At 44.7% G+C, this 27759-nt stretch overlaps 1 protein-coding gene across 6 annotated transcripts in view; it reads left to right on the forward strand.

Annotated features, from left to right (window-relative positions):
* Positions 1-1245: 1245 nt before the first annotated feature.
* The window catches only part of LOC109884357 (tensin-like), a 221719-nt gene continuing 195205 nt past the window's right edge, over positions 1246-27759 (forward strand). For 3 of the 6 annotated variants that reach the window (XM_031824014.1, XM_031824008.1, XM_031824011.1), the window contains exon 1: positions 1247-1522. In XM_031824014.1, coding sequence (XP_031679874.1) covers positions 1421-1522 — 102 coding nt within the window. In that variant the 5' untranslated portion in view covers positions 1247-1420. Of the gene's footprint in view, positions 1523-27759 lie in introns of all 6 variants that reach the window. The other 3 variants (XM_031824013.1, XM_031824015.1, XM_031824010.1) reach the window with 2 other exon arrangements.

Here is a 27759-nt window from a genome sequence, read left to right on the forward strand (position 1 = left end):
GAGAACACCTTTATTTAACCAGGTAGGCAAGTTGAGAACACCTTTATTTAACCAGGTAGGCTAGTTGAGAACACCTTTATTTAACCAGGTAGGCTAGTTGAGAACACCTTTATTTAACCAGGTAGGCTAGTTGAGAACACCTTTATTTAACCAGGTAGGCTAGTTGAGAACACCTTTATTTAACCAGGTAGGCAAGTTGAGAACACCTTTATTTAACCAGGTAGGCTAGTTGAGAACACCTTTATTTAACCAGGTAGGCTAGTTGAGAACACCTTTATTTAACCAGGTAGGCTAGTTGAGAACACCTTTATTTAACCAGGTAGGCTAGTTGAGAACACCTTTATTTAACCAGGTAGGCTAGTTGAGAACACCTTTATTTAACCAGGTAGGCTAGTTGAGAACACCTTTATTTAACCAGGTAGGCAAGTTGAGAACACCTTTATTTAACCAGGTAGGCTAGTTGAGAACACCTTTATTTAACCAGGTAGGCTAGTTGAGAACACCTTTATTTAACCAGGTAGGCAAGTTGAGAACACCTTTATTTAACCAGGTAGGCAAGTTGAGAACACCTTTATTTAACCAGGTAGGCTAGTTGAGAACAAGTTATCATTTACAACTGCGACCTGGCCAAGATAAAGCAAAGCAGTGTGACACAGACAACAACACAGAGTTACACATGGAATAAACAAACATACAGTCAATAATACAATAGAAAAAGTATATATACAGTGTGTGCAAATGAGGTAGGAAAAGGGAGGTAAGGCAATTAATAGGCCATAGTGGCGAAATAATTACAATTTAGCAATTAAACACTGGAGTGATAGATGTGCAGAAGATGAGTGTGCAAGTAGAGATACTGGGGTGCAAAGGAGCAAGATTAATAAAATAAATAACAGTATGGGGATGAAGTACTGTAGTTTATCGATAGTTAAATATTAGGTCAATAATAATATTCATCATCATTAATAAACACACACGTTTCAAGGCTAAACATATTTTAACACCCATCCCTTTGAACAAAGCATGCTTATGTTCCACACGGGGACCAGTCTTTGGAAGTTGTCGTACTGGGCAGGTTATGAGAGGCTGAGGGTGGGAGGAATGAGCAGAGTTGAATTACAAACACGTTTTCGTGTGACTTTGCTCCACTCCATACCAGCGTGGGGTAGGTAAAGATAGGCGACGGATTTTATCCACCAAATCTCAGCGGGAATACTGAGTCATTTCTCAATGCGAGATTTATTGAGGAGACGAGTTGTAGACTACTCGCGCCTGTCTCACCTGCGTGAGTTTTCAGTGTGTCTTTTGGAAACTGCGACCGTAAGCTTTGATTTGAAAAAAAAATAGAGCAGAGCCGCAACACGATATATCGGAACATTGATTTGAATTGAATGGATCATTGTACGCTGAATTCGTCTATATGGGATGTACTGTGAGTTTCATCTGTTGTGAGGACGAGTTGTTGGTGCCCCTCGGTCGCTATGAGGAGAAAGAGAAAGAAGAATCCACAATATTATCAAAGGTAAGAAAAAATAACTAATTTGGCCTGAATTTGGATGATATTCTTGAGTCGTTTAAGTAAAAATAGGTAGTTCGAGTACACGATCTGAACTTGACAATGGATTAAAGGGAGGTCTGTATGTTTGGCTTCAGGGCACATTTGCGTTGACGTCTGTTTGTTTACCTGTCACGCATCGTTTCTAATAACACCGCCGACGTCACTGTCACGCAGTCTTCCTATCACCCACGCAACTTTCCTTGTTAGCCTCCATTTGTTTAGAAAGGTTTACCTTAGCTTGAAACTCAAGATAAAATCCACCTCTCCTTGTTTACACTGGTAGGCTACTGTGCTCTGTATAATTTCTGTCATGCGCTGAGACAAGAGGCAAATCAGGCAATATGACGCATTTTCAGGTTGGCATATGGCGACTATAAATAGTCTATGCCAATTACCTGCATATTTTTGTGAAAGCAGTTCAAACCCCAAACAGTCAAGCTGTTTTCAAAACCTATGTGTAGAACTCGGCAGACATCCAAGTTGGCAGAACAACTCCACTAGCGGTGTGGCGGTTGCTGGCCGTGCTGGACTAGGGTGGTCTGGTTTTGGGTGTCTGGTCTTTGGCTTGATAACATGAAGAGGGGAAAGGGAGGTATGGCTGGGGTAACAATATGCTGCTTTGTTTTGGTGGAATGGACAGTGTTATAATCGTCAAAGTCTCTATGGGAAGGAGAGTAGACAAGGAAAGGAGACAAGGAAAGGAGATATGTAAAGGAAGTGACTTAATTGTGACACAGGTCCTTACTCATGAGGTTCATGTTGTGAGTTAGTGCCATTTTTAGATGTCATTCCTGGACAGTGGCTCCTCCTCGTCTCCTCCTCTCCCCCTCCTCCTCCCCACCTCTTCCTCCCCTCCACCTTACACCCTGGCCTGTCAGATCAAAAGCTACCTTTCAACCACTCTCCACCTCCCAACTGGGGTTTATGAGGTGTGTGTGAGAGAGAGAGGGAGACCTCTTTGGTCTTCATACAAAACTCCTTCGCACCTGGGCTTCAGGTGTTTACCTGTGTGTGTGTGTGTGTGTGTGTGTGTGTGTGTGTGTGTGTGTGTGTGTGTGTGTGTGTGTAGAGTGGGTTGGGGAGAGCTGGCCAAGGTGCTGTGTAATAGTAGGGTTGACAGATGGACTCAAGGCTAACAGCACACCCTTCACATCAGTCAAGTCATTTCATTTACATCAATTAATTAATTGATTTAAAGTCCTCATCCAGTCTCCTTTTGTCAACTGATTTACTAAACAAAAGGCACATCTCAATGGGTGGTCCAGGTATGTCATGACATGGCAGAAGTGGGCTGGGCCTTAAAACACTGAGTTTCATCCCTTCACATCCCACTGGGCACAGACATCAGTTCAACGTCTGGTTTTGATTTACATTTGGTTGAGTTGTCAACTAACGTGAATTCAACGTGAAATCATCTAAACATGTCATCATGTTATTGGATTTAGGTAAAACGTTGGGTGAAAAAAAGACGAAATTCCCTGAAGTTGATGACATTTTTTCAAATCCAATCAGTTTTACCTGTTTGAGTCAATGTTTTCAAATGACATTTTTGTTGTTGAAATGATGTGGAAAGAACCTTGATTCAACCAGTTCTTGCCCGATGGAATGTTGTGAGGATAAAAACATAAACACATCATCATATACATTTTATCAGACACTCTTATCCAGAGCTACTTACAGGACCAATTAGGGTTCAGTACCTTGCTCAAGGGCACATCAACAACTTTTTAACCAAGTTGGCTCGGGGATTTGAACCAGCAAACTTTCATTCCACTTGGGCTCTCAAGTGGCGCAGCGGTCTAAGGTACTGCATCTCAGTGCTAGAGGCGTTACTACAGACCTGGTTCAATTCAAAGCTGTATCACAACCGGCCGTGATTGGGAGTCCCATAGGGCGGCATACAATTGGTCCAGAGTCGTCCGGGTTAAGGCTTGGCCGGGGTAGGCCGCCATTGTAAATAAGAATTTGTTCTTAACTGACTTGCCTAGTTAAATTAAGGTTACATAAAAAATACAGGCCCAACACTCTTAACCCCTAGGTTACCTACTCTTTTTATATAATGCACACACACAATGTTTATTACATGTCTACGCTATTGTGTCTCCTACAGGAATCCTCCTACTTTATCTCTTAAAGAGATTGAGTGAGAAAGGTAGTGCACTACCTTTGACCAGAGCATTGTGGGTCAAAAGTAGTGCACTACCCAGGGAATAGGGTGTAATTTGGGATGCAGGAGGCGATCTGGCTGTGTACAGGCTGCTCTCTCTTTCTCTCCGTCTGTCAGCTCAGTGGCAGACCACAGGCCATTGTTAGATACAGGGTGTCGGTCCATGTTTGGCTGGAGACGAACAGTAGCTTATGACCAGAGCTCCTCACACTGAGAAAGAGTCATATCAATACAAGAGAAGGAGTCATATCAATACAGGAGAAAGAGTCATATCAATACAGGAGAAAGAGTCATATCAATAGAGGAGGAGGAGTCATATCAATACAGGAGGAGGAGTCATATCAATAGAGGAGGAGGAGTCATATCAATACAGGAGGAGGAGTCATATCAATAGAGGAGGAGGAGTCATATCAATACAGGAGGAGGAGTCATATCAATACAGGAGGAGGAGTCATATCAATAGAGGAGAAGGAGTCATATCAATAGAGGAGAAGGAGTCATATCAATAGAGGAGAAGGAGTCATAGCAATAGAGGAGAAGGAGTCATATCAATAGAGGAGAAGGAGTCATATCAATAGAGGAGAAGGAGTCATATCAATAGAGGAGAAGGAGTCATATCAATAGAGGAGAAGGAGTCATATCAATAGAGGAGAAGGAGTCATATCAATAGAGGAGAAGGAGTCATAGCAATAGAGGAGAAGGAGTCATATCAATAGAGGAGAAGGAGTCATAGCAATAGAGGAGAAGGAGTCATATCAATAGAGGAGAAGGAGTCATATCAATAGAGGAGAAGGAGTCATATCAATAGAGGAGAAGGAGTCATAGCAATAGAGGAGAAGGAGTCATAGCAATAGAGGAAAAGGAGTCATATCAATAGAGGAGAAGGAGTCATATCAATAGAGGAGAAGGAGTCATATCAATAGAGGAGAAGGAGTCATATCAATAGAGGAGAAGGAGTCATAGCAATAGAGGAGAAGGAGTCATAGCAATAGAGGAGAAGGAGTCATAGCAATAGAGGAGAAGGAGTCATATCAATAGAGGAGAAAGAGTCATATCAATACAGAAGAAAGAGTCATATCAATACAGGAGAAAGGGTCATATCAATACAAGGATAAAGAGTCATATCAATACAGGAGAAGGAGTCATATCAATACAGGAGAAAGAGTCATATCAATAGAGGATAAAGAGTCATATCAATACAGGAAAAGGCTGACAAGCCAAGCTGGACACTGTAGACATCCAGAGTAATGTTTATGTAGAAGATTGATTGTACCACGTATACACACATTATCACTGACTTTATCTCTCTGACTCTCTTTTTTAACATTATCATACAAACTGACAGCTCCTCCCTGAGAGGGTCACATAAGCCCACACACACACACACACACACACACACACACACACACACACACACACACACACACACACACACACACACACACACACACACACACACACACACACACACACACACACACACAGCAGTTGTGTAATTATCTGATAAGGTACGTGTACGAGTGTTGCTCTCCCGTTTTCCCACAATGCCGTGCCACATTCCTCTCGCTCGCTAGCTCTACAGGGAAACACAGTGTCCTCTGTGCTGCGTTACCACGGCAATCCCTGCCTCACTCTTACCTGACACACCCCCGACCACACACATACACACAATGTGAGCACACCAATCACACTCACACTAATGTGTGTGTGTGTGTGTGTTGTTTGTGCCTGGGCTGGGGTCCCGTTGTTTCACTGTTACACACAGGTCTCTAGATGAAACAATGGCAGATACATGATACGCATTCTGAAGAGCATTCTACTGTAGTTACGTCCAGCTGGCCTATCTGTCAGTGGGTCAGAGAGAATGCTTTAAACCTCTCATTGAGACTGACGGAAAAAGCTAGTACAATAGCGTAGGTTTCCACCCCCTCATCTTAAGGAGGGTTGTGTGAATACAGCAGATTTGAGGGATCATCTTCCACATGGAATTCCCATTGCTCCTGCCCATTTCATTCCATAATCCCCATCACATCAAAGTCAACGTTAAGAGGTTGGATTAAGTCACAGGGCACTTTACCGCTCGGGATAAGTGGGTAATTACATGATGTAGGTAAAGAAACGGAAAGTATATTATAATTACACCCCTATTTCAATGGCACCTCCTTTATTTAGTAACAAGCTAGAATATAATAATTTATTAATTAGCTTTTGTCATAAATGGACATTTGTCTTCAGGCTATCTCAGTCTGATTATTACATAACATGTCATTGTTGTCTGTGGGCTCTTTCCCCACGTCCTTTTCTGGTTCTTTTTGAAGATTAGAGTGCTAGCAGGCCTCTGGGGTTATTTGTCCTGTAATCATGCTTTCATGACTGGACTGGGAGTGGAAGTGTTCACTCAAGAAGGTTGTTAAATCCCTCTTTTACATGCCCCATTTACCTTGAATAAACACAGAGAAACACTTCCATTTTGTTATTTTCTTCCTAACTGGCGAGGACAAATGACTGGAGTCTGTGCTAATTCTAGCTCTTCTGTTGTTTTGTTTTTTAGCTAAAGAAAGGTTTCATATTTTTCCCCTGGGCATGCTGTTGCCTAGGTGCTCTGAATGGAATGTCATGTGTCAGTGGCAGGGACTGGGATTGGTGGAACAGACACGGTGACTACGTCCATTCAGAGATGGCTGAGGGGACCTGTGTCACGTTCTGACCATAGTTCTTTTGTGTTTTCTTTGTTTTAGTGTTGGTCAGGACGTGAGCTGAGTGGGCATTCTATGTTGTGTGTCTAGTTTTCCCGTTTCTATGTTTGGCCTGATATGGTTCTCAATCAGAGGCAGGTGTTAGTCATTGTCTCTGATTGGGAACCATATTTAGGTAGCCTGTTTTGTGTTGGGTTTTGTGGGTGGTTGTCTTCTGTCTTTGTGTCTATGCACCAGATAGGACTGTTTCGGTTTTTCACATTTGTTGTTTTGGTATTTTGTAGTGTTCACGTTTATGGTCTTTATTAAACATGTTGAACTCTAACCACGCTGCGCTTTGGTCCGATCCTTCGTCCACAGAAGAAAGCCATTACAACCTGCCTCCAGAGCTATACAGATATAGGATCTTAATTTGAGCCAGTTTGCTACAGCAGGAAAATAATCCTGCAGCAACAGGAAATGTGAATTATTATGTGGATTATAATTAATGGAGTTGATACATTTTTCGTTAGGGCAAGACTGAATATACTGAGTTTGCATTTCCTGCTTTGCAGGGAAATTCTCAGCAACAAAAGGATGTTCAAATGCAGATCCTACTTCTATAGGGTTTGTCCCAAATGGGCCCTGGTAAAAAGTAGTGCACTATAAAAGGGAATAGGGTGCCATTTGTGATGAGAAAAACACACCCAATCCTAAATCCCTCCCCTATCCACCTTGGAGACATGTTGTATTAGTGTGAGCTTGAGCTGTGTCTAATTCCACTTGGTGCCAACATGCAGGTTAGACATTTTCCCATTTTCTGCATGATGTACTGTATGGCTCTGCCGCCTGCCAATGCATTGTCTATGGGAGAGCTATGTAAAATACGTAGTGTGAAAGTGAGGCCTTAGCGTACACTAATCCACCCAAACAAACATGCTACAACCAGAAACGGTGTCACATTATAACCCTGGAGCCATGGATTGCCTCAGCACTTCTGCTGTCCGGGTGTTGGAGGTTCCCAATTGTCACTAAACATTTGGTGTCGTGTCATATTTGAACCCCCAACCACATACAGATGTGGGATCTTAATTTGAGCCAGTTTACGTCAGTGGGAAAATAATCCTGCTGCAACAAGAAATGTGAATTATCATGTGGATTATAATTAATGGATATTTTTGTAGGGGGTGATACATTTTGCGTAAGGTAAAAGTTTAAAAGTGAAGCCTTTTTAATGTCCTTCATTGCAGGAAAGTTCTCCTTCAACAGGGTGATCAAATTAAGGTCCTTCATCTGTACTGTATCCCACCACTGCATGTAACAGTAGATGCCACAACATTCCTCTTTAAATGAAAATCTGTTGTCTGGCGTCTGGCAAGACAAGGCATGTTATGGTGCCACAGGATAAATTTCAGCCCTAAGGCCTGATCTAAGGTCAGTTTTGCTATTGGTTACTATCTTCTTAGAATTAAAATGACTGTGGGTGACCCATTCTAGTAATTATATTTCTATGGATAGTAATTATATTTGGGGGATATCTGAGATGATGGCCCAATCAGAGTATTCTCATTGTGTGGTTTGTTTACAGTAATCTAATACTGGGGATTGATATCCCAGTTGATCCCAGGACTAAGACTATAGGATGAATCTGTAAACAGACGTGGGGTTTTCCCAATTATGTTATAATGTACCCAACGTTATATGATACATATTGTATGTTCCTTCTATTAGGATGATGTAGTGGTATGACGTGCAGAGTCTCTGGTATCATCTCTTTAGGAGAAAAGCTTCAGTTTGTTCAAAAAAGTCCCCCTGTCTGTTCCCTCTTTACTGAATGTTCCCTGTTTGTATTAGCTGGAACATAAGCCCTGGGATAATGTTTGGGGAGTTTGCAGGCCAAGCTCTATCAGATCCAGTACTTACACCCATTAGCTTTCCTAAGATATGGCATCCAACACACACTGAGACAAGTCTTCAAAAGCTCCTGTGTGTGGTATGTCAACTGAACCCTTTTCCTTGATGACAGCTTTGCACACTCTTGGCATTCTCTCAACCAGCTTCATGAGGTAGTCACCTGGAATGCATTTCAATTAACAGGTGTGCCTTGTTAAAAGTTCACTTGTGGAATTTCTTTCCTTCTTAATGCATTTGAGCCAATCAGTTGTGTTGTGGTGTGACAAGGTAGCGTTGGTATTCAGAAGATAACTCTATTTGGTAAAAGACCAAGTCCATATTATGGCAAGAACAGCTCAAATATGCAAAGAGAAATGACAGTCCATCATTACTTCAAGACATGAAGGTCAGTCAATGCAGAACATTTCAAGAAATAGTATAGTTTCTTCAAGTCCAGTTGCAAAAACCATCAAGCGCTATGATGAAACTGGCTCTCATGAGGACCGCCTCAGGAAAGGAAGATCCAGAGTTACCTCTGCTGCAGAGGATAAGTTCATTAGAATTACAGTACCAGCCTCAGAAATCGGCAATTAACTGCACCTCAGATTGCAGCCCAAATAAATGCATCACAGAGTTCAAGTTACAGACACATCTCAATATCAACTGTTCAGAGGAAACTGTGCAAATCAGGCCTTCATGGTCGAATTGCTGCAAAGAAACCACAACTAAAGGAGACCAATTAGAAGAAGAGACTTGCTTGGACCAAGAAACACGAGCAGTGGACATTAGACCAGTGGCAATCTGTCCGTTGGTCTGATGAGTCCAAACTTGAGATTTTTGGTTCCATCTGCCGTGTCTTTGTGAGACGCAGAGTAGGTGAAAGGATGATCTCTGCATGTGTGGTTCCCACCGTGAAGCATGGAGGAGGAGGTGTGAGGAGGTGTGTTGGTGTGGGGATGCTTTGCTGGTGACACTATCAGTGATTTATTTAGAATTCAAGGCAAACTTAACCAGCATGGCTAACACAGCATTCTGCAGCGATACACCATCCCATCTGGTTTGCGCTTAGTGGGACTATGATTTGTTTTTCAACAGGACAATGACCCAAAACACACCTCCAGGCTGTGTAAGTGTAATTTGACCAAGAAGGACAGTGATGGAGTGCTGCATCAGATGACATGGCCTCCACAATCACCCGACTTTAACCCAATTGAGATGGTTTGGGATGAGTTGGACCTCAGAGTGAAGGAAAAGCTGCCAACAAGTGTTCAGCATATGTGGGAACTCCTTCAAGACTGTTGGAAAAGCATTCCGGGTGACTACCTCATGAAGCTGGTTGAGAGAATGCCAGGAGTGTGCAAAGCTGTCATCAACGCTACTTTGAGGAATCTAAAATATATTTAACACTTTTTTGGTTACTACATGATTCCATATGTGTTATTTCATAGTTTTGATGTCTGCACTATTCTTCTACAATGTAGAAAATAGTACAAATAAAGAAAACCCCTTGAATGAGTAGGTGTGTCCAAACTTTTGACTGGTACTGTATCTAAATGCTAGCCACTTTACCTGTATCAGAGGAGCAATCTTATTCAAATGGCAGCTGTGCCACCCAAAGTTTTCCAATAGAAACCCTCATATCATATAGTCTTTCATAGCCTATCATTATCCTGATCATTGCTTGAATTATCATCCTATGGATTTATGTCCGCATCGCCTAGGCCTGATCACAGAATATAACATACACTACTGGGTCAATACCATTAAGTAAAAATCTAGCTTAATTTGTTCTCGTCATAGAAACTCAGCCTCCCACACAAGGGCCACATCTCTCTCTCTCTCTCTCTCTCTCTCTCTCTCTCTCGCTCTCTCTCTCTCTCTCTCTCTCCAATTCAATTGACATGGCAAGTTCATTATTACTTACATTGTCAAAGTATACCTATCGAAAAATAAAAATAAAATAAAAATAAATATTTATATATAAAATATATATATTGATATATAAATAAATGGTGGGACCAACAGCAATAATAATAGTAGTAGTGGACATGGGATTACCATTAACAACAACTACAACAACAATATTAATGAGAACCACAATACATTAAATCAATGGTAGTAGAACAGTGTCAACATGACTGAGAAGACACATGATGTGCTATGAAAGACAAAACAAAACAAGATGGGAAATATTATCGACATTACTTTGCACTTTTCACTGGCTGTCTCTCAGGTTGTGGCAGGAGGACACATATTTGGCTGCCAAAACTGCACATTTTGGCTTTTCACCCAATAAATATTAGATTTTTTCTTCATCTTTTATAGTTTGAAATTCTTTGTATTGAATTATAATTTTGGGAAAGAAATATTCTCTTAGGTCTGAGTATTTGTCACAGTGTAATAGGAAATGCAGCTCTGTCTCTACCTCTCCCCTGGAGCAGAGTGAGCACAGCCTGTCCTCTCTGGGCAGCCAGGTTTGTCTGTGACGACCGGTCTCTATAGCCAGACTGTGCTCACTGAGTCTGTACCTAGTCAATGTTTTCCTCAGTTTTCTATCAGTCACAGTGGTCAGATAGTCTGCCACCATGTACTGTCTGTTTAGAGCCAAATAGCATTGAAGTTTACTTAGATTTTTTTGTGGTGTTTTTCCAATAGGTGATATATTTTTATTTTGTGATGATTTGGTTGGGCCAGATTTTCTGAGTGCTGTCCTGAGGCTCTATGGGGTTGGTTTGGGTTGGTGAACTGAGCCTCAGAACCAGCTGGCTGAGGGGACTCTTCTCTTGACATTGTAGAGCTGTGTGGTGGAATGTTTTGGGGTCACTTGTTTTTAGATGGTTGTAAAATTTGATGGCTCTTTTGTTTTTATTCGAATGAGGGACTTATTTGTAACGGCTGTCGGTGGAAGAAGGTGAGGACCAAAGCGCAGCAGTGGTACGTGTTCATGTTATTTATTTAAACCGAACACTATCAAACAAAGAAACAAAAAGCACAACCGAAACAACAGCTCCGTCAGGTGCAACACACACTAAACAGTTAATATAATCACCCACAACTCAAGGGTGAAAACAGGCTGCTTAAGTATGGTTCTCAATCAGGGAGAACGATTGACAGCTGCCTCTGATTGAGAACCATACCAGGCCAAACACAGAAATACCTACTCATAGAAAAACAAACATAGACAACCCACTCAACTCACACCCTGACCATACTAAAACAAAGACATAACAAAAGAACTAAGGTATTGGCCCAATTCTGCTCTACATGCGTTATCTGGAGTTTTTCTTTGCACTTGCAATACAGTCTTGCAAAACTCTGCATGCAGTATTTCAATTGGATGTTTGTCCCATTTGGTAAATTCATTATTAGAGATTGGACCCCATACTTCACTGCCATATAGAGCAATTGGTTCTTATAACTGATAAAAAATGTTGAGACAGATTCTAATTGGAATTTAGATTTTGATGTTCCTTTTAATGGTATAGAATGCTCTTCTTGCTTTGTCTCTCAGCTCATTCACAGCCATGTGAAAGCTACCTGTGTTGCTGATATTTAGTCCTAGATATGTGTCGTTTTTGGTGTGTTCTAATAGAACTGTGTCCAAATAGAATTTATATTTGTCATCCTTATTTCGAGACCTTTTTTGGAATATCATTATATTTGTTGTTTTTTAGGTTAACGGTCAGAGCCCAGGTCTGACAGAACCTGTGAAGACGATCTAGGTGCTGCTGTAACCCCTCTTTAGTGGGAGACCGCAGCACCAGGTCATCTGCATACAGCAAACACTTGATTACAGTGTTGTGTAGGGTGATACCAGGTGCTGCTGATTCTTCTAATGTTTTTGCCAATTCATTAATGTAGATGTTAAATAGTGTTGGACTTGTTGGGCAGCCCTGTTTCACTCCCTGTCCTTGAGAGAAGAAGTCTGTTTGCTTGTTGCCAATTCATTAATGTAGATGTTAAATAGTGTTGGACTTATTGGGCAGCCCTGTTTCACTCCCCGTCCCTGAGAGAAGAAGTCTGTTTGCTTGTTGCCAATTTTAACCAAACATTTGTTTTTAGTGTACATTGATTTAATAAAATCATATGTTTTCCCTCCAATACTACTTTCTATTAGTTTATAAAAAATACCTTTGTGCCAAATTGAATCAAATGCTTTCTTGAAATCTACAAAACACGAGTAGATTTTGCCTTTGTTTTGGTTTACTTGTTTATCAATTAGAGTGTGGAGGGTGTACATGTGGTCTGTTGTACGATAATTGTTTAGAAATCCAATCTGGCTTCTGCTCAGGACGTTGTGTTCGTCAAGGAAATGATATAGTCTGCTTTACCCAAGTTGCTGTTAACGAAAATTCCTCTGTAATTATTTGGGTCAAATTTGTCTCCATTTTTATAGATTGGTGTGATCAATCCCTGGTTCCAAATATCGGGGAAAATACCTGCAGTGAGGATAATGTTGAAGAGTTTGAGAATAGCCAATTTGAATTTGTGGTCTGTATATTTGATAATTTCATTTCAAATACCATCAGCACCACAGGCTTTTTTGGGTTGGAGAGTGCATAGTTTTCCCAATAATTCTTCTTCTGTAATTGGGGTATCCACAGGATTCTGATAGTCTTTGACTGCTGATTCAAGGATTTGTCATTTTTCTTGCATATCTTTTTGTTCTGGGCTCTTTGTTATATTGCTGTAGAGGTTTGCAAAGTGATTTCTCCACATATCCCCATTTTGGAGAGCCAATTCCTCATGATGAGGTTTGTTTAATTTATTCCAATTCTCCCAGAAGTGGTTTGATTCTATGGATTCCTCAATTCCATCCAGCTGATTTCTAATGTTCTGTTCCTCTGTTCTTAGGGTGTGTTTGTATTGCTTCAGTGTTTCCCCATATTGAAGGCCAAATTTTTGTTGTCTGGTTCTCTGTGTTTTTGATTAGATATATTTCTCAATGACTTTCTTAGATTTTTGTAATCATTATCAAACCATTTTTCATTATCTGTTATTTCTGGTTTGCTCTTATGCTTCTTTAAATTAGCCAAGGAAGTTTATGTTCCAAACAGCCAAATTTACACCTTCATTGCTGTAGGAGAATGTTAAGGCTAAAAAGTTGTCCAGGAGAGATTGTATTTTTTGGCTACTAATTGCTTTTTGATAGATGTTTGTACTGTTTGCACTCCATCTATAGGCCTGTTTTGTACCATGTAATTGATTGGGCCGTGATGCTTCATGGTTGGGTTCTGCTCTTCTCAGATACACTGTGATTTTACTGCTGTTCTAGCATTCAGGTCTCCACAGACCAGTACGATGGCTTCGGCCTGAAAGTGACTAATTTTCCTCTCTAGAATGGAGAAACTCTCTTCATTGAAGTAGGGTGACTGAGGGGGGAATGTATGTGGCACAGAGGAAGACCGTTATTATCTGTCAAGACAGCCTCCTTGTTGATTTTTAACCATGTAAAGAATTCTCCTGTTTTGATCAATTCGATTGAATGAATTAGTTCATATTTATACCATATTAGCATTCCCCCTGAGTCTCTGCCCTGTGTGATTCCTTTTAATTTAGTGGATGGTATGATTATCTCCCTATAACCTAGTGGACAGCCAGTGGAAACATCACCTCTGCACCATGTTTCCTGTAGTACTACAATATCAACATCATACATTTATTTCAGGAAGTCTGGGTTTCTGCTCTTTAGTCCAAAAGCAGAGGACTTCAATCCTTGTAAATTCCAACATGCAACGTAAAAAGATTTCATAACTTTTTTCTTTTTTACCTTCAAAATGAGACAAACACTCACAATCCAACAAGAACTATTCAAATAGGATTTTTCAATTAAAGTAAACTCTTATTATGCAAATGTAATTTGTTTATCATTTAAGATAGAATTTGTGTCATGCTACTTGGGTGGGTGTAGTGTGAGGATGGTGGAGTTCTTGTGCTCATCTTACCAGGACCCCCGCCTATCACATGTGAGCATCCATGACCCTCGGCCTATCACATGTGAGCATCCATGACCCTCGGCCTATCACATGTGAGCATAGTAGACTCAGCATTTGTTTAATGTCACTCATTTGGTTGGTGGGGGCTGGGCCAGTTGCTCCTCTCACAGCCTGTGCGTAGCTCTGCATGCTGGGCTGTGGCTCCTCCAAGTGTGGGTCTGCGGTGGGGGGCAGGGGGGTGGGAGGCCTCGTCTGGGTGGCTCTGAAGCTGGGCTGTGGTGGTCTGTGCTGCGCTGGCTGTGGTGGGCATTGAGGTTGGTGGTGCTGTGGTCGAGGCTGGGGGTTCCAGGGTACTGGTCCGGGGTGTTGTCTCGGTGATCTTGGCGGGGTGGAGATTGCTCCGCTGTTCCTAGGTGGAGAGGTCGGTCTGTGGTTTAAAGAGACGTCCTTGAGAGTCTTGGCAAGGATGGGGACTGTCTCCCTGTACAGGTGAACATGGTCATAGAGACAGTCCAGATCGAGGGTAGGATGGTGGGCTAGGTGTACATTGGGTCGCAGGGCACAGTCCCGGGATAGGCTGGCGTTTATTCTTTGGATTGTGGCAGGGTGGAAGTCCTTCCTCTGTAGAAGGGTTGCCACCCTCTCCTGCGGAGCACGCAGGTTGTTGCTCCCGGTATGTATGATTATGTGGCTTGGCGACCCGAGATGGGCCTTATCAAGCAGCTCCAGCTATCCCTGTCTCTCTCTCTCTTTCTCTCTCTCTCTCTCTCTCTCTCTCTCTCTCCCTCTCTCCCTCTCTCTCTCTCTCTCTCTCTCACGCTCTCTCTCTCTCTCTCTCTCTCTCTCTCTCTCTCTCTCTCTCTCTCTCTCTCTCTCTCTCTCTCTCTCTCTCACTGCCTCTCCCCCCTTGCTCTACCTCCCCCTCCTTCCCTCCCTCTCTCTCCGAGATGCAGAACTCTCAACGCTGAATACTCTCTGACGAGGCAATCTATCCCCCAGTAGCCAATGATAACACTCGGACAGCAGAAGTGATGAGGCGATCCATTCTGCTCCAGCCAATAATAATGCATGGACAGAAAGTGATGAGGCCTGTGCCTGTGCACGTGGAATGGAAATCAGGCGCTGCTTGGTTTTAATGGGAAATGTCAAGTGGTGGAGCACTGCACATTCATCACCCAGCAGCCCCATACGCTGGCACCCAGCCAGGCCAGGGCTGGCTTGTAGATCATGGGTTTCTCTAGCTGAGATCACTGTGTATGGAAGGGGCCTGTGAACTGGGCCGGTCTATTATAACATGTGACGTAAGGCTGTTATAGCCAGCTGAGGTCACTTACTGAAGGCCAGTTAGTGGATGAAGTCATAATGTGGTCTTCATCGATTGATCGATGCGTCACTTTTTCTGATGTCGTTTTGGAAGTGTACTGACATCTCTGGTGGTTCACAACTTGACACGTGCTATTAAACATCTATAATGGGAAACATGTGCGAAGGTGCTCTCAAACACAGCATGATGAGAATGAACTATTTTCATTTTTCAGGGTCCATGTTCAGATGGTCACCACAGGTCAGCAGCCCTGTCCTCCTTAGTCCTCCATAGTCATAGTATCAAACACAGCAGATAGATATACGGTATATAGACAACACAAACACAGCAGATAGATATACAGTATATAGACAACACAAACACAGCAGAAAGATATATGGGATGTAGATAACACAAACAAAGCAGATGGATATACAGGATGTAGATAACACAAACAAAGCAGATGGATATACAGGATGTAGATAACACAAACACAGCAGAAAGATATACAGGATGTAGATAACACAAACAAAGCAGATGGATATACAGGATGTAGATAACACAAACACAGCAGAAAGATATACAGGATGTAGATAACACAAACACAGCAGATGGATATACAGGATGTAGATAACACAAACACAGCAGAAAGATATACAGGATGTAGATAACACAAACACAGCAGATGGATATACAGGATGTAGATAACACAAACACAGCAGAAAGATATACAGGATGTAGATAACACAAACAAAGCAGATATAAATATAGTATATAGATGTTGATAACACATCAAAACTGTGAGGATCGAAGTCTGCAAAATAAGTAGATCTGCAGATTCCATCTCCCTTGTCAAGTCGCCCCCACAGATATAGTGGCTGAGGCCAACTCTATGCTTTGTTGTTTGGGGGGAAGAGGCCTGAAATGTCAGGTTTCGGATTCCAAAGGGTTTGCTTTTAACTATGCCTCTGTGCTTACCCCATAACATCTTTGCTAATGTCTTTGCTAAAAGGCTAAAACTGTCATTTTCAGACAAATGATCCAAGAGAAACAGAGAAAGGGGGAAGGTGGGTGCTGGTGGGGTGTGGGGAGGATAGAGGAGTGAGGTAGGCCTCTTGTGATGTTTACTCCCCTCTTCTGTCAGGGCCCACTTCCACTAGCCAGGGATCTCTTCTCTCTCCCAAATAACATTCCTTTCAGACAGGCACATACAGAGACGCCCTTGGTGTTGTTCTGTCTACTGTCAACATTAGGACCCCTAAGGGATGAACGCTTGATGTACGACCCAAAAATGTTTTCATCTCTCCTTAAACTATTTGAAGCTGTAATAGATAGCTTATCTCGAAGTGCAAATCTCAGAATTGTTCTTAGATCTTTGTGTATATTTACACTAGTAGATGTGACGTAGCCCTGAACGGAAAATACAGCAAACGCAAGGTCAACAAGGTCACTGTTGAAAATGTGTGAGGGGAACGTTTCCACTTAATCCTTAGCATCACATTCTCCTCAGTATTCTGTAATGAGTTATGAGAAACTAAGTGGCTGTCACAACTCAGGATAGCGGGATAGAGGAGGGAGAGAGAGAGGAGGAGAGGAGAGGTTGACTAATTTCTCCATGCTGCAGCCTCTGATTAGTATTACACTGGGGAGCCGTCTGCCTGATCACTGTCTAAACCTCTCTTCATTATCCAATGATTCACTATCAGCTAGCATCACCATGTGTGTGTCAGTATGTGTGTGTGTCAGTATGTGTGTGTGTCAGTATGTGTGTGTGTTAGTCTTTGACAATGTGTGTGTGTGTGTGTGTGTGTGTGTGTCAGTGTGTGTGTGTCAGTGTGTTTTTCAGTGTGTGTGTGTGTCAGTGTGTGTGTGAAAGTGAGAGAGGTAGAGTGATAGCAGGGGCAGGAGAGAGAGAGAGAGAGAGAGAGAGTGGAGAGGGAGAGAGAGAGAGAGCAAGAGAGAGAGAGAGAGAGAGAGAGAGAGTGAGAGAGAGAGAGAGGGGGGGAGTGAGAGAGAGCGAGAGAGAGAGAGAGAGAGAGAGAGAGAGAGAGAGAGAGAGAGAGAGAGAGAGAGAGAGAGAGAGAGAGAGAGAGAGAGAGAGAGAGAGAGAGAGAGCGAGCGAGAGAGAGAGAGAGAGAGAGAGAGAGAGAGCAAGAGAGAGAGAGAGAGAGAGAGAGAGAGAGAGTGAGAAGAGAGAGAGAGTGAGAGAGAGAGAGAGAGAGAGAGAGAGAGAGAGAGAGAGAGAGAGAGGGGGAGTGAGAGAGAGCGAGAGTGAGAGAGGGGGAACATAGAGGAAGAGAGGTAGAGGAGGAAGAGGCCATAGTTTTAGCCACAAGGTGGCGGTGTTGCAGTGAGAGAGAGAACCAGACTGCAGGTGTGAAATCAGCCCGATGCAGAAACCCACCGATGCGACACTTAAGAACCTCAGCTCTGATGCAGCCTGCCATCCTCAATCTATGTGACAATTTGGGAAAGAAAGAGTGGAATGAACGAATGAATGAACATCCGTCTTTGTGTAATTTAGACTAATCCTGTCAGGGGTTCACACGGTCCGACCGTGAATCAGTGACCCAGTGCGGTCACCTCTGAGCTAACTAAGCAGGTATCCACAGAGAGACCAGCCATGTTCCCACACCATGTCATGGTACGTCATGTTAACAGGATTAAAGGGATAGTTCACTCACATATCAAATTAAAGGGGAGGTCTTCTCACATTATAAACTGTGTTTAGAATTGATGATGATGATATGGCTTTAAACTGCTATTTCTTTCAAAGTTCCAGAGGGCTAAAGTTAGCATCATGACTGACAATCCTTTTGGAAACCATGGATTAGGATTCTTCCCAAGTAGAAGCTGTATGCAGCTAGCTTCCTGTGCAGAGTGGAGTCATTGTGTTAGATTATGTGGATGGATAAGGTTGGTTATGGAGTCATTGTGTTAGATTATGTGGATGGATGTGGTTGGTTATGGAGTCATTGTGTTAGATTATGTGGATGGATGAGGTTGGTTATGGAGTCATTGTGTTAGATTATGTGGATGGATGAGGTTGGTTATGGAGTCATTGTGTTAGATTATGTGGATGGATGAGGTTGGTTATGGAGTCATTGTGTTAGATTATGTGGATGGATGGGGTTGGTTATGGAGTCATTGTGTTAGATTATGTGGATGGATGAGGTTGGTTATGGAGTCATTGTGTTAGATTATGTGGATGGATGGGGTTGGTTATAGAGTCATTGTGTTAGATTATGTGGATGGATGGGGTTGGTTATGGAGTCATTGTGTTAGATTATGTGGATGGATGAGGTTGGTTATGGAGTCATTGTGTTAGATTATGTGGATGGATGAGGTTGGTTATGGAGTCATTGTGTTAGATTATGTGGATGGATGAGGTTGGTTATGGAGTCATTGTGTTAGATTATGTGGATGGATGAGGTTGGTTATGGAGTCATTGTGTTAGATTATGTGGATGGATGGGGTTGGTTATGGAGTCATTGTGTTAGATTATGTGGATGGATGAGGTTGGTTATGGAGTCATTGTGTTAGATTATGTGGATGGATGGGGTTGGTTATGGAGTCATTGTGTTAGATTATGTGGATGGATGAGGTTGGTTATGGAGTCATTGTGTTAGATTATGTGGATGGATGGGGTTGGTTATGGAGTCATTGTGTTAGATTATGTGGATGGATGAGGTTGGTTATGGAGTCATTGTGTTAGATTATGTGGATGGATGGGGTTGGTTATGGAGTCATTGTGTTAGATTATGTGGATGGATGAGGTTGGTTATGGAGTCATTGTGTTAGATTATGTGGATGGATGGGGTTGGTTATGGAGTCATTGTGTTAGATTATGTGGATGGATGGGGTTGGTTATGGAGTCATTGTGTTAGATTATGTGGATGGATGAGGTTGGTTATGGAGTCAGTGTGTTAGATTATGTGGATGGATGAGGTTGGTTATGGAGTCAGTGTGTTAGATTATGTGGATGGATGAGGTTGGTTATGGAGTCATTGTGTTAGATTATGTGGATGGATGAGGTTGGTTATGGAGTCATTGTGTTAGATTATGTGGATGGATGAGGTTGGTTATGGAGTCAGTGTGTTAGATTATGTGGATGAATGGGGTTGGTTATGGAGTCATTGTGTTAGATTATGTGGATGGATGAGGTTGGTTATGGAGTCATTGTGTTAGATTATGTGGATGGATGAGGTTGGTTATGGAGTCCTTGTGTTAGATTATGTGGATGGATGAGGTTGGTTATGGAGTCATTGTGTTAGATTATGTGGATGAATGGGGTTGGTTATGGAGTCATTGTGTTAGATTATGTGGATGGATGAGGTTGGTTATGGAGTCATTGTGTTAGATTATGTGGATGGATGGGGTTGGTTATGGAGTCATTGTGTTAGATTATGTGGATGGATGGGGTTGGTTTTGGAGTCAGTGTATCTGTTTGTTTCAGTGTGTTAGTGTGAGGACTGTACAGAATATCTCTGTCCTGTAGAGAGTTTGTGTATGTTAGTGTGAGGACTGTACAGAATATCTCTGTCCTGTAGAAAGTGTGTGTATGTTAGTGTGAGGACTGTACAGAATATCTCTGTCCTGTAGAAAGTGTGTGTATGTTAGTGTGAGGACTGTACAGAATATCTCTGTCCTGTAGAAAGTGTGTGTATGTTAGTGTGAGGACTGTACAGAATATCTCTGTCCTGTAGAAAGTGTGTGTATGTTAGTGTGAGGACTGTACAGAATATCTCTGACCTGTAGAAAGTGTGTGTATGTTAGTGTGAGGACTGTACAGAATATCTCTGTCCTGTAGAAAGCGTCTGTGTGTTAATATAACCTGTACAGAGTGACAGTGTGTGTGTGTCCTGTAGAAATCAGTGTGTGTGTGTGTCCTGTATGAATCTGTGTGTCGGTGCTGCTTCATTAATCGCTTTGTGCCTGTGGGACTCTCCTGAACTCTAAAAGGGGGCCATCCTCTTACCTTCTCCTCACCCCTCCTCTTACCCTCTCCTCACCCCTCCTCTTACCCTCTCCTCACCCCTCCTCTTACCCTCTCCTCACCCCTCCTCTTACCTTCTCCTCACCCCTCTCCTCATCACACACAGCACCGACAGCTCAATGTCAACTGCTGTGCTGCCACGCTGTATGTGTGTCCCCTGGTTTTTAGTCCTTCATGGTCCTCACTCACACACTGACTTGCCTGCTCTCTCTCTCTCTCTCTCTCTCTCTCTCAGACACACTGGCTTGCCTGCTCTCTCTCTCAGACACACTGTCTTGCCTGCTTTCTCTCTCAGACACACTGACTTGCCTGCTCTCTCTCTCTCAGACACACTGGCTTGCCTGCTCTCTCTCTCAGACACACAGGCTTGCCTGCTCTCTTTCAGACACACTGACTTTCCTGCTCTCTCTCAGACACACTGACTTGCCTGCTCTCTCTCAGACACACCGTCTTGCCTGCTCTCTCTCAGACACACAGTCTTGCCTGCTCTCTCTCAGACACACTGGCTTGCCTGCTCTCTCTCAGACACACTGACTTGCCTGCTCTCTCTCAGACACACCGTCTTGCCTGCCCTCTCTCTCAGACACACTGGCTTGCCTGCTCTCTCTCTCTCTCTCTCTCTCTCAGACACACCGTCTTGACTGCTCTCTCTCTCAGACACACTGACTTGCCTGCTCTCTCTCTCTCTCTCTCTCTCTCTCTCTCAGACACACTGACTTGCCTGCTCTCTCTCAGACACACTGGCTTGCCTGCTCTCTCTCTCTCAGACACACCGTCTTGCCTGCTCTCTCTCTCAGACACACTGACTTCCCTGCTCTCTCTCTGACACACTGACTTGCCTGCTCTCTCTCTGACACACTGACTTGCCTGCTCTCTCTCTGACACACTGGCTTGCCTGCTCTCCCTCTCAGACACACTGGCTTGCCTGCTCTCTCTCAGACACACTGACTTGCCTGCTCTCTCTCAGACACACCGTCTTGCCTGCTCTCTCTCAGACACACAGTCTTGCCTGCTCTCTCTCAGACACACTGGCTTGCCTGCTCTCTCTCAGACACACTGACTTGCCTGCTCTCTCTCAGACACACCGTCTTGCCTGCCCTCTCTCTCAGACACACTGGCTTGCCTGCTCTCTCTCTCTCTCTCTCAGACACACCGTCTTGACTGCTCTCTCTCTCAGACACACTGACTTGCCTGCTCTCTCTCTCTCTCTCTCTCTCTCTCTCTCTCTCAGACACACTGACTTGCCTGCTCTCTCTCAGACACACTGGCTTGCCTGCTCTCTCTCTCTCAGACACACCGTCTTGCCTGCTCTCTCTCTCAGACACACTGACTTCCCTGCTCTCTCTCTGACACACTGACTTGCCTGCTCTCTCTCTGACACACTGACTTGCCTGCTCTCTCTCTGACACACTGGCTTGCCTGCTCTCCCTCTCAGACACACTGGCTTGCCTGCTCTCTCTCAGACACACTGACTTGCCTGCTCTCTCTCAGACACACCGTCTTACCTGCTCTCTCTCTCAGACACACTGGCTTGACTGCTCTCTCTCGCTCAGACACACTGGCTTGCCTGCTCTCTCTCAGACACACTGACTTGATGGGTTCTTATATTTGTCCTATTTCACACATATACACACGTTTTTTTTTTTTGTGCATATCCCAACTCTCCCTGAGAGTGGGATGAGAGTGGGGTGAGACATCCTCTGAGAGTGGGGTGAGACACCTCTCAGGGTGGGGTGAGACACCCTCTGAGAGTGGGGTGAGACACCTCTGAGGGTGGGGTGAGACACCTCTCAGGGTGGGGTGAGACACCTCTCAGGGTGGGGTGAGACACCCTCTGAGAGTGGGGTGAGACACCCTCTGAGAGTGGGGTGAGACACCCTCTGAGAGTGGGGTGAGACACCCCTGGAGAGTGGGGTTAGACACCCTCTGAGAGTGGGGTGAGACACCCCCGGAGAGTGGGGTGAGACACCCTCTGAGAGTGGGGTGAGTCACCCCCGGAGAGTTGAGTGAGACACCCCCGGAGAGTGGGGTGAGACACCCTCTGAGAGTGGGGTGAGTCACCCCCGGAGAGTTGAGTGAGACACCCCCGGAGAGTGGGGTGAGACAACCTCTGTGAGTGGGGTTAGACACCCTCTGTGAGTGGGGTGAGACACCCTCTGAGGGCGAGGTGAGACAACCTCTGAGAGTGGGGTCACATCCACAGTCAGCCATTACCAACCCTGGTGTAATTACTTGCCACCCTATACATGCTTGTCTGCTACCTCTCTCTCACACACACACACTGGCTTGCCCACTCTGTCCCCTTCCCTCCTCCCCTCGGTAATAATAGTCCAACCTCTGTAACTACGGCTTGTTATAGCTTGTCCCTCCCTGTGTGCTTGTCCCTGTAATGACGCTGTGCTGTGACATCAGTCTGTTCTGTGTGTTTGGTGTTGTGTTCTGTTTGATACATACAGCCAAGTGTTCCAGGATCACACAGCTCTGACCAGAGGAAAAGAAGAAACATGACTGGACGTTAGAGGTGACCGCTACAGAACCACTGTACCACTGTTAACAGCTCACAACGCCAAGGGGTGTGTGTGTGTGTGTGTGTGTGTGTGTGTGGGTGTGTGTGTGTGTGTGTGTGTGGGGGGGGTTGTGTGTTTGTGTGTGGCAGGGGGGATTGTGTGAGGGGGTTGTGTATGTGTATGTGTGTGTGTGTGGCAGGGAGGGTTGTGTTGTGCAAGTGTTTGTGTGTGTAGGTGTTTGTGTGTGTAGTGAGGGTATGGGTGGTGAGAGGAGTGGGGTGTGGTGAGGGGGTGTGTGGTATGGTGAGGGGAGGGGTTGTGTGTTGTGGGGAGGGGGTGTGTAGGGTAGGTTTGTGTATGTGTAGGGTAGGGTAAGGTTGTGTGTAGGGTAGGGTTGTGTAGGGTAGGGTAGGGTTGTGTATGTGTAGGGTAGGGTTGTGTGTAGGGTAGGATTGTGTATGTGTAGGGTAGGGTTGTGTGTGTATGTAGGGTAGGGTTGTGTATGTGTGTGAAGGGTAGGGTTGTGTGTGTGTAGGGTAGGGTTGTGTGTGTAGGGTAGGGTTGTGTGTGTGAAGGGTATGGTTGTATGTAGGGTAGGGTTGTGTGTGTAGGGTAAGGTTGTGTGTGTGTGTAGGTTAGGGTTGTTGTAGGGTGGGGTTGTGTGTGTAGGGTAGGGTAGGGTTGTGTATGTGTAGGGTGGGGGTTGTGTGTGGGTAGGGTTGTGTATGTGTATGGTAGGGTTGTGTGTAGGGTAGGGTTGTGTGTAGGGTAGGGTTGTGTATGTGTAGGGTAGGGTTGTGTGTAGGGTAGCTTTGTGTATGTGTAGGGTAGGGTTGTGTGTGTGTGTGTGTACCAGTCAATAAGCTACCAGTCAATAGGCTACCAGTCAATAGGCTACCAGTCAATAAGCTACCAGTCAATAGGCTACCAGTCAATAAGCTACCAGTCAATAGGCTACCAGTCAATAACCTACCAGTCAATAAGCTACCAGTCAATAAGCTACCAGTCAATAAGCTACCAGTCAATAGGCTACCAGTCAATAAGCTACCAGTCAATAGGCTACCAGTCAATAAGCTACCAGTCAATAAGCTACCAGTCAATAAGCTACCAGTCAATAGGCTACCAGTCAATAAGTTACCAGTCAATAGGCTACCAGTCTATAAGCTACCAGTCAATAGGCTACCAGTCAATAAGCTACCAGTCAATAGGCTACCAGTCAATAGGCTACCAGTCAATAAGCTACCAGTCAATAAGCTACCAGTCAATAGGCTACCAGTCAATAAGCTACCAGTCAATAAGCTACCAGTCAATAAGCTACCAGTCAATAAGCTACCAGTCAATAGGCTACCAGTCAATAAGCTACCAGTCAATAAGCTACAAGTCAATAAGCTACCAGTCAATAAGCTACCAGTCAATAGGCTACCAGTCAATAAGCTACCAGTCAATAAGGCTACCAGTCAATAAGCTACCAGTCAATAAGCTACCAGTCAATAGGCTACCAGTCAATAAGTTACCAGTCAATAGGCTACCAGTCTATAAGCTACCAGTCAATAGGCTACCAGTCAATAAGCTACCAGTCAATAGGCTACCAGTCAATACGCTACCAGTCAATAAGCTACCAGTCAATAAGCTACCAGTCAATAGGCTACCAGTCAATAAGCTACCAGTCAATAAGCTACCAGTCAATAAGCTACCAGTCAATAAGCTACCAGTCAATAGGCTACCAGTCAATAAGCTACCAGTCAATAAGCTACAAGTCAATAAGCTACCAGTCAATAAGCTACCAGTCAATAGGCTACCAGTCAATAAGCTACCAGTCAATAGGCTACCAGTCAATAAGTTACCAGTCAATAGGCTACCAGTCAATAAGCTACCAGTCAATACGCTACCAGTCAATAAGCTACCAGTCAATAGGCTACCAGTCAATAAGCTACCAGTCAATAAGCTACCAGTCAATAGGCTACCAGTCAATACGCTACCAGTCAATAAGCTACCAGTCAATAAGCTACCAGTCAATAGGCTACCAGTCAATAGGCTACCAGTCAATAAGCTACCAGTCAATAAGCTACCAGTCAATAAGCTACCAGTCAATAGGCTACCAGTCAATACGCTACCAGTCAATAAGCTACCAGTCAATAGGCTACCAGTGAGGCAAGTGCCGCTGGCTGCTGGTAAGCTCTCTTGACTTGGACATACATTTTTGCCAACACATGGCTAACCTTTGTTTAACCAACTAAACAGATGCTCTTAGTGAAAATGTGTTTGGAGTCACCTTTCTAGCTAATAGGCTATTACAATCCCTCTTCCAATTATAATGTGGGGAGGTCAAAGTAATGAAAAACTACCAACCAAATCTATTCATTTTAAATGTTGATAACGTCTCCTTGCTATTAACATTCAGCTGATGATAAGACAACACAACACATGTTTGTTTTGTTAACGTATGATGAGGGTCCCTGGGTTACCGGTCTGCCTGGGAGGTGGTCTCTGGACAAGAAAAGGTGGAAGAACCCTGTTTAAGTCCCTTATAGAAGTCACGTACTGTACATGAGTACCTTGAACATCTCAGGTTGTCTGTGGTTACTCAAAGATTGGCTCTCACATCAGATTCCTGTTTCTTCCTGGGGATCCGGGCGAGACATTGTCGGCAGCGGGCGGCCATGTTGACTCTTTAGAGTGATTGCTGCCCCACTGTTTCTGATGATGATCTGGCACGAAATGGCAAACTAGCCCTGCTGGTTTCTGTCATGTTTAATGAGCTGGTGTCTGGCCTGGGCCCTGTCCCACGCCCCTGGCTCCTGGCATAGAGAGGGGATGACTGAGCTGAGGCTGGGGCTAGGGCAGGGGGCGGAGCTAGGGCAGGGGCTAGGGCAGGGGCCGGGGGCGGGGCTAGAGCAGGGGCCGGGGGCGTGGCTAGCGCAGGGGCCGGGGAGGGGGCGGGGCTAGCGCAGGGGGCCGGGGTCAGGGGCCGGGGGCAGGGGCCGGGGCTAGGGCCATAGCTGGGGCTAGGGAGGTGGCTGGGGCAGGGGCTAGGGAAGGGGCTAGGGCAAGGGCTAGGGCAGTGGCTGGGGCAGGGGCTAGGGCAGGGGCTAGGGCGGTGGCTGGGGCAGGGGCTAGGGCAGTGGCTAGGGCAGTGGCTGGGGCAGGGGCTAGGGCAGTGGCTGGGGCTAGGGCAGTGGCTGGGGCAGGGGCAGGGGCTGGAGCTAGGGCATGGGCAAGGGAGATGGCCGGGGCTATGACTGGGGCTAGGGCTGGGGCTAGGGCCGGGACTAGGACAGGGACTAGGGAAGTGGCCGGGGCCGGGGCTAGGGCCATAGCTGGGGCTAGGGAAGTGGCTGGGGCAGGGGCTGGGGCTAGGGCTGGGGCTAGGACTGGGGCTAGGGAGGTGGCTGGGGCTAGGGCAGTGGCCGGGGCTAGGACAGGGGCTGGGGCTAGGGAAGGGGCTGGGGTAGGGCTGTGGAAGGAGCTGGGGCAGAGCCTGAGGCTGGGCCAAGCCGGGGAGGCCTGAGCACCTCGTCAATGATCAACAGGGAAGTAAGCAGGCCTTCCCAGAGGTGCCAAATGAACCTTAACCTTTTTTTCACAGGAACAACAAGGAAGGGGAGAGGAAAGAACAACATACATGGACACATCATCAGACACTCCACACCAGGCTTCCAGCATGTTCTCTTGACATATTATGATATGACCCTCAAGCGTGTTGCTTCTGGCTATAGATGAAGCGTTCAGTGGTGTGTTTTCCTTTCCCCTAATCTTGCTGTCCGGAGGATTTTGTCAAGACAAGCCTTCATTTCTGAGTTGTTGTCTACTGGACAGAACTGAGGAAAGGACAGAGATCTAATAAAGGCAATGCTGTGTGTTTGGACTATCTGGGCTGGATGAGAGCTGTTGGATCAGCCAGTGCTGCACCCCCTGCTATGCTAGTCTGGCTGGTAAATATCCTCTCCGTTTTTATCAGGGACAATTAAAAAGACAAGAACTGTAAAAATGCCAATTAGCTAACAACTCATTGTCATTGTTTTTGACACATCAGCAAAGGCATCGCGCAAGTCCTGGTGTGGCATGTTTTGTGTTGCTGTTTTGATGTGATTTCATCAGAACTCTGCTTTGTGTTGGATGTAAAGGCCGAGACAGTTCAGTGACAGTGTGTGTAGCCACAGAGATCATATTCAATTACAACATGTCATTCTATGGTGTGTACACTTTACACTCCTTCCAAATCCATTTGGTACTGTAAGTCTGCCTCTGCTCTAGTCATGTAGCTAGCATATCTCTCAAGAAGCAACCTTACATTTCAGTTGGTACCATTCAATATCATTATAAGACATCCCGTGTAACATATATATTACACTATAATAATCAGAAGGCAGGTTTTGCTACATTGTTTTGGAGACTGTAGTGTTCTGTGCTGTTACATAATCCCATTCTCTGCCTCCTGTCTGAGTTGTTCCTCTCCTGTCTTTCTCTGTCTCCTGTCTGGGTTGTTCCTCCTGTCTTTCTCTGCTTCCTGTCTGGGTTGTTCCTCTCCTGTCTTTCTCTGTCTCCTGTCTGGGTTGTTCCTCCTGTCTTTCTCTGCCTCCTGTCTGGGTTGTTCCTCTCCTGTCTTTCTCTGTCTCCTGTCTGGGTTGTTCCTCCTGTCTTTCTCTGTCTCCTGTCTGGGTTGTTCCTCTCCTGTCTTTCTCTGTCTCCTGTCTGGGTTGTTCCTCTCCTGTCTTTCTCTGCCT

The sequence above is a fragment of the Oncorhynchus kisutch genome, linkage group LG5, assembly GCF_002021735.2.
Source record: "Oncorhynchus kisutch isolate 150728-3 linkage group LG5, Okis_V2, whole genome shotgun sequence".
NCBI classification, from domain to species: Eukaryota; Metazoa; Chordata; class Actinopteri; order Salmoniformes; family Salmonidae; genus Oncorhynchus; species Oncorhynchus kisutch.